Source organism: Cervus elaphus, chromosome 15, assembly GCF_910594005.1.
Source record: "Cervus elaphus chromosome 15, mCerEla1.1, whole genome shotgun sequence".
Classification (NCBI taxonomy): Eukaryota; Metazoa; Chordata; class Mammalia; order Artiodactyla; family Cervidae; genus Cervus; species Cervus elaphus.
The window spans coordinates 62,165,094-62,172,876 of record NC_057829.1 but is presented as its reverse complement, the minus strand read 5'-3'; the positions used below and the strand labels follow the sequence as shown (position 1 = coordinate 62,172,876).

Genomic DNA, 7,783 nt, shown 5'->3' with positions numbered 1-7,783 from the left:
GAGCTTCTGGAATTCCCTCAAGCCTCAATCAGGGACAGACATAGACTGTTTTATTCCTCTGATTCCTGTGTCCTGCCTTAACTGGAAACCTATGACCTCATTTTTCTTTCCCTCCCAGAAAGAAGGGGAGGCCAGGAAAGCAGAAAGGAGGCAGACTAGTGTGGCAAAATGTGATGATGGAGGGAGGTTCGGGGACCTGGCACAGAATGGGCAGGAGAGAAGACACATACACTCAGATCAGACAAACCAAAGTTTATTCAGAAAAGCGTATCGGTCATCACCACTAAACTACTGAATGAGGCACTTCGGTCCCCTCTCCCTACCCTTCCTCACCCACCCTCTCTTTTGGCCTTCGCAGAACACTGGAGAAATCCTCTCCTGGGCCTGTAAGTGGTCCCAGACTCTTGGGCTGGGGGCAGCCCACAGCAAACTCAGGTTGGATAGAGTCCTGTAGTCCAAAGAGGGAGGCCAAGGAGGCTGCCTCCAGAACTCAAAGTTCCAGGCCAACTTCAGATGGCCTTGCCCACAGCCCGGGTCTTGGAAGGGAGCAGAAGATGGTGTGGGGCCGTCTTCAGGTCCTTCCCACATCTGGAGAAGCAGTGGGAGGCCAAGCAGGAAGGCACAGCTAGCAGAGCCAGTGAGCTCTGGAATGTTTCAGGCACGTGTGGCTGGAAAAGGTACCATGAAGGCCAGGGAGACGTCTGCTCCTGAGTAAGGTCACCTGATCACAGACAGAGCACCATGGGCTTGGGGCTAAGAAGAGGTCCTCAGTGGGCCGGATCTGAGCTGCAGATGCAGCTTCTGTGATGATCTAAAACGGAGAAAAGGAGCACATGCTGGAGCTTAAAAGCCATTGTTTAGGGTTCAGGGGTGCATGGCTCAGTTCTAGCTGTCTGGAAGCGTGTGCCCAAGTCACAGACATAAGCAGAAGGGGGATTTCTCTATGTCAAGGCAAAAGGAACCTTCACCATCTTGGCTCTTCCACTGAATACATCATACCCCAGGAAAGGGAGCTGCTGAGCAAAGACTGTTCCCTCTTCCCTCCTCCCTCCATGGCCAGTGAAGACACTGAAGCCTTCTGCTAGCCCAGGGAAGTGGGCCCTAGGAGACGTCGGCATGACCAGCTCTGGGAGTCTCCATGGCCTCAGCAACATGGAAACTCACGACAGAAGAGACAAAGTCGCTGGGCTTCCAGACACCCCCAGCACTCCAGCAGAGCCCATCCTCAGGCCCTGGATGGCACCAGTGGTGGGAGCTGAGGAAATGGGGGGTCGTGCGGGGGGCGGCGGTACACTGCCTGGAGCCTGGCAGCAGGACCCCAGCCTAACCGAGATGCTGAAGGGCTCAGGGTTTCCCAGAGGACAGAAAACAACAGCAACAACAACAGCAGGAACAACCACAATTGTAACGGGTGTAGAGTTTTCGTTTTGCAAGATGAAAAAGTTCTGGAGATGGATGGTGCTGGTGGTCGTACAACAATGTGGAAGTATTTAACGCCATTGAACTGTACGCTTCAAAGATGGTTTCAACGATCAATCTTAACCACAATGTTAGAAATATTTTACCACAGTTACAAAAACTTTTTTTCTCAAGATAACCATGGGGAATTCCCTGGCAGTCCATGGCTAGGACTCAGCGCTTTCACTGCCAAGGGCACAGCACAGGTTCGACCCCCGTTCAGGGAACAAAGACCCTGCAAGCCATGTGGCTTGGTCAAAATTTTTAAAAATAAGTAAATCAAAAATCAAGATAACCATGTTAACAGTATTTAATATGTATTGACACCCTATTGTAATATAGTACAGCCTGGTTCTGAAAAGGTCAGGCTGCCAGGGTTCAAATCTGAGCTTCACCACTCACCAGCTGGGAGACTCTAGGTAAGTTACTTAACCTCTCTGAGATTCATATTCCTCATACGGAATATGGAAATAAGAATAGAACGCAGCTCAAGAGGGTTATTGAGAGAATGAAATAAATACACTGAATCCTTTGAGTAGTGCCAGGCACACAGTAGGGCTGGATAGATGCAAAGTGGTGACTCTGTAAAACTTACAAAAGCACTCCACATCCCCACTTAGATCTTCATCACTATGACAGAGAAACCTAAAACATCTCCACCTAAGCTTTACAAACATGCTCACAGAAACATATTCTGACCGCCTCTATTCTAGTTTCTAATCCAGAGAGGGTCAAAACTTTTCCAAAGAGCTGACTTCTGAGGATTTAGCAAAAAAGTTGAATTGTTACAAGTCTGGACATTGTGGTTATTACTGACACCCCTTCAACTTGCTCTCTGAATAAAAACCCTTTGGCTTTTAGAAAAGGAAGTGTCTCCGAGCTTTTTTATTCAAAGGTCTATGATCTCTCCAGAAAGCCAAGAAGCATCTTACCTTACAGCTGGCCAGCTGTTCATCCCAGATCCAGAGTGCTCTCTGTTTGGTGTGACCCACTGCTGTCAGTTGCTCATGGTCAATGTCAGCATCTCTCATGGGTGATATTTCTTTTGACTGGGAAACCGGGAAACCATCCGGATAACCTTGGCGTCATTTCCCCAAAAAACGTAAAGTGAAAGTGAAAGTCACTCAGTAGTGTCCAATTCTTTGTGACCCCACGGACTATGGAATTCTCCAGGCCAGAATACTGGACTGGGTGGCGTTTCCCTTCGTAAAGGAATGTTCAAATTCACTGTCCCCCAGGCTACCATTGGCCTGGCAGGGGTGACTGACTATCTTATCTTTTACACAGGGAGTAGCGGGTTCTCTCTGCTGTAGAAATTCCCTGGGAAAGACAGGGAGTGCCGCACCTCTTCAAACAGATCACAGCCAATGGGCTGGGCCCCTTGCTGATAAATTAGAGTCAGGACTACTTGGAACCTAAGGTAGGAAAAACTGATCCCAGTCCAGAGGCACTTAACACTGTAAATTACATTACTCAGGGGCCTCTTCAGTGCAGGACTTCTCAGAGCCTTTGATATGCTAACGAGCATTGCGAATCTTCCCAAAAAAAGGGAGAAAGCACCTTTGACAAACCCCCTTGGCCTTGAAACCACCCATTAACTAGCTCCAGAACCGGGATTCCTGGGAACATCCAAGGCTTTAAAGTAAACACTGCTAGACAACGCTTGACTTGGGGTGGGAAGATGGGGTTCTAATCTTTTCTGGCTGTTCCCAAGGGCATGATCTTAGTTTCCATCTTCAAAAAAGGGTGGGGCTCGCCTAACATTCCTTGACGGTGACGTGGTACCCCTAACGCAAAAAGATACAGGGAGGTGGGGACGGAACAGAAGCTGGTGAGAGTAAGGCTGAGAAGGTGAGGCCAGGGAAGCTAGTGGGCGGTAGGGCCTGACCTCCTTGAACCCCGACGACAAAGGCGGAACAGGCAGAAGAGAAGAACAAAACCCACAGGCACTTCCTATCCATCTTCACCGTTGCAGATGGGCCGCACCCCAAGACTTCAAAGCACCAAGGGATGGCCCCAAAGGGCTGCGCAGGATACCCGCGCAATCCCAGACTAAAACCACACCCGTCGCTCAAGTTGAGACCAGCGGAGGCCGGTCCCCGGCTCCGCCCGCGGCGGCGTGCCTGCCTTTTTCAGCACTCGGGGCTGTAAGGAGGGCCAGGGCAAGGGGGCGCTCTGCCCAAAGCGGGGCGGGAGGGAGGGGGCAGCGGCGCCGCCAGTATACAGATTCCACTTTGGGAGCCTCGCCCGGATCTACGCGGCGCCTGTCCACGTCTTGCTCTCGGCCGGGAAAGGGAAGAGGAACCTCGAGGCTTCGCCTCAGGGCGGCCGCTCTGCGAGTGTGCGCCCGCCCCCTCGGATGTAGCCCATGGGGTCCCAGGAGACCGCGCAGCTGTCCCGGCTCTGGGCCGCGGCGATGCCTTGGGGGCGGGAACTGCGATCGGGGCTCCGGAGTACGGGAGGCGGCGGGAACGCGGGGCGAAGGGAGGGTGCCGGGGCGCCCGGGAGCGGGGCGGCGGCAGCTGGAAGGACGGGTGCCCAGCCCCGCGGCGGGGCGGCCTCACGCCACCTCCCGCTCGCCTTGGCAGTGGCGGCAGCCTCCGTAAAGCGCCGAGAGCAGGTAGAGGCCGAGGCAGAGGCCGCCGCAGACCGCTGCCGCCAGGAAGGCGTGGTAGGCGCAGGACATCTGGTAATCCTTGAGGTTGCAGTAGCTGTGGCTCTGCGTCTGCCCGATCATGATGCCCATCGCTGCGCCGTAGAGCGCGGCCGCCAGCAGGTCGTGCGCCACGTTGACCGCCAGCCAGCGCGAGCCCAGCACCGGCACCAGCTCCTGCTTGCCCAGCAGCGTGAGGAAGTAGAGGGCCAGGGTCAGCAGCCAGAAGAGCACGGACACGAAGAGCGCGAAGTGCACGGGGCCCTGGTACCGGCTGGTGGCGATGGTGATCCAGAAGGCGGCGCCCGCCAGCAGCTGCAGCAGCCGCAGCACGCCCAGCGGGCCGCGCAGAAAGGCCCGCTGCAGGCTCACCGCGCCGCGGGCCGCGCGCGCCTGGGGCGGTGGCTGGCGCGGGGGCGGCGGGAGCATGGCCCCCGGGCGCGGCGGCGGCGGCGGCGGCGGCGGGGCCCCGAGCAGCGGAATGGCGACGTCTGGCTCGCGGGGATGGCCCGGCGGACGTGCCCCTGAGCCCGCTGCGGCCTCCTCGCTCCTCTCCGAGTCCTCCTCTCTTCCTCTCCCCTTCTCCCCACCCTTCCTCCCCGCAGCCCTCTCTTTCTCCCTTTCTCTCCACCCCTCCTGCCCGCCCTCTCTCTTCCCCCCACTTCGTCTCCACCCCCACGCGCTCCTCCCGGCTTCCTGCCCTCTCTCTATTTGGGCCTCGTCCACCAGTCGCCAAACTCCCAACTCGGATTCCTTTCTCCTCGGGGCAGGGCGGAGCGCACCCGCAGCCCCAGCAGGACGCAAGTCTTCCTTTCCGTCCGATTGGGAAAAGTTTATACCACATCTGCCCGCCCTGCCTCTCTGCCTCCCTGGCTCCGGTCCAGCCTCGGAGCAGAGAGCTGTATTCTGGAGCTGGAGCGTCCCCCCTCCTCGCTCCCGCCCCCAACCTTAGGCTGGGCCCTTTTCTTTCTCCTCTGTCCTGTCCTGCAGCCCGCTGGGGCCTCCCGGCCCTTCCTTGGCGAGGGAGCAGAGCAGTGCTGGGCTTAAGCTGCCGCTTATTCTCACCTGGACATCCTGAGTATCATACCCTGCCAGTGCCCACCTCAAACTTATTCTTTCTAAAGCTGGGCTTGGACTTGGACTCAGCCATCCCAGTCCTTCTGTCATTGAAAGGGACTATCACCCACTCCAGGCCCCCACTTTGCTTCCCACTCCACAAAGCAAAGTCCAGTTAGTCCAGTCTCTTTTCCAGCCTTCTTTGCCATCAATCGTATTAAAAGTAGACTTCCCAGCACGACCAAGACACAAACCCAGCTCTGAGAGATAGCAAAGCCCAACAATGCTTTACATTATCGCTATTACGGTGCTTTGCAGGAATTCTCATTTATGGAGTCGCATTTGACATCCCCCGGGATACATACAAGGGTTTCCCAGGTGGCTCTGGTAGTAAAGAACCCACCTGCCAATGCAGAAGACATAAGAGACGTGGGTTCCATCCCTAGGTCAGGAAGATCCTCTGGAAGAGGGCATGGCAACCCACTCCAGTATGCTTGCCTGGAGAATCCCATGGACAGAGGAGCCTGGTGGGTTACAGTCCTTAGGGTCACAAAGAGTCAGACACGACTGAAGCAACTTAGCACTCATGCACATAAGATATATACAATTATTTTTCTCATCTTGCTGAGGAGAAAAAGGAAGCCTAGAGGGGTTAAGACTATGAAGCTGGTAATTACTGCTAGTCTTTCTTCCCTCCTCGTCTGAACTAACCTTCATGCATTGTGGCATCTTCCTAAAATACAGACCTGGTTGTGTATATACACTGCTTCCTGCTGACCACAGAATATAGGGTTCTATCTTTTCTATGGGCATGTTTCACAATCTGGCCCCAACGGACTCCCAATTTCCTGGTTTCCCTCTTCCTTTTCTTACCCATGCTCACATCCAGTATGCCAACCCCACCAAACTTCTTAAGGTTCCCGAATAGTCTCAGAATACCCTTCAATCCCGGGCTTCCCTGGTAGCTCAGCTGGTAAAGAATCCACGTGCAATGCAGGAGACCCCAGTTTAATTCCTGGGTCAGGAAAATCCCCTGGAGAAGGGACAAGCTACCCACTCCAGTATTCTTGGGCTTCCCTGGTGGCTCAGATGGTAAAGAATCCACCTGCAATGCAGGAGACCTGAGTTGGGAAGATCCCCTGGAGGACAGCATGGCAACCCACTCTAGTATTCTTGCCTGGAGAATCCCCATGGACAGAGGAGCCTGGCGGGCTGCAGTCCACGGAGTCGCAAAGAGTGGGACATGGCTGAGCGACTAAGCAGCAGCAGCAGCCCCTCAATCCCACACCCCGTTTGTCTGGCAAACTCCTACTTAACCTTCAATGCCCAGTTTAAATGTTCCTCCTTTGGTTTGTTGGCTCTTCTAGGCACCCCCTTGGAGGGTCCCTCTGCATAGTTCTAAGTCAGCTACATCTTACCCATCTTTGCCTGTGCCTGGCACATAGAGGAGATTCAGTAAATCCGTGGAGTGGATGACTGGGTGGCTGCAAACACAGCAGTGGAAGTAAAAAGACACCTGTTGTCCTGGGAAGTGTGCATGGATAAGACCTCCAGCTTATCCTACCCTGCAGAGCTTGTCTCTCATCTCAGTCATGGGATGAGATTGCTGGTCCCTGGCTCCCCTTGAGGGAGAAAAACTACATGGTTTTCAGGGAGCAAATGTCTCCCACTGCTAACTCAGTCCCATCTACAGGTAGCTGAGAAAACTCCGAATGTATATTTTAAATTAAAAAATGGTGGTGTATACCACTCACATTTTTGTAAGACAGCTTGGCATAGACCCTCAGGATGCAAGCCTGAGAGGCAGACTGCCCGGCTACTTCTCACTGCCTGGCCACTCCCTAGTGCTGGGACGTGGTGTGTGTGTATGTGTGTGATTTAACCTCTTTGTGCCTCAGTTTCCTCATCTGTGAAATCCTTTTATTCAGCAGATGTGTATTAGCACTTAGTAATGCTCGGCACTATTTGAGGGGTTAGGGATACATAATATATATGTGATTGTTATGAATTGAATGCTTACTATACACGAAGCATTACTGTGAGCACTTCATATTTATTGTGCTACCTAATCCTTATACCAACTCTTTAAATAACTGGTATTGGGACTTCTCTGGTGGTTCACGAGCTAAAACTGCTAGCACCCAATGCAGGGGGCCCAGGTTCAATTCCCGGTCAGAGAATTAGATCCTTCACATCACAACTAAGAGTTAGCATGCTTCAACCACAGCTCCTACCTGCTGCAACAAAGGTCAAAGGTCCCTCTGCCACATCTAAGACCCAATGCAGCCAAATAAACATATTTTATAAAATAACTGGTATTAACTGATTCACTGATGGGGCAACCAAAGCTTAGAGAGAGAAGGAAGAGGACCATGGTCACAGAACTCATGGGTGACAGTTTAAACAGCAGCCCAGGTGTGGCTGACCCCAGCCAGGTCAGTATGGGTCAGGCTGACCCACATTCAGTATGCTTTTATATAGTTTCTCACATTTAATTCTCAGCTACTCTCACAGGGACCCAGAAAGGTTACAGGACTTGCCCAAAGAAACACAGCTACTACATGTCAGTGTGGGGACTCAAACCTAGGCCTTCTAGTCCCAATTTTGGGTCTTTTC

The 7,783-nt window shown here is 53.3% G+C and overlaps 1 protein-coding gene across 1 annotated transcript; it reads right to left on the bottom strand.

Annotated features, from left to right (window-relative positions):
* Positions 1-237: 237 nt before the first annotated feature.
* On the bottom strand, positions 238-4,737 carry MARVELD1 (MARVEL domain containing 1). Its single transcript, XM_043926334.1, has 2 exons — positions 2,391-4,737; positions 238-811 (listed from the first exon to the last, which is right to left on the bottom strand). Exon 1 carries the CDS (start codon positions 4,538-4,540, stop codon positions 4,019-4,021), a length of 522 nt encoding a protein of 173 aa, XP_043782269.1. The 5' UTR covers positions 4,541-4,737; the 3' UTR covers positions 238-811; positions 2,391-4,018.
* Between the last annotated feature and the right edge of the window lie 3,046 nt (positions 4,738-7,783).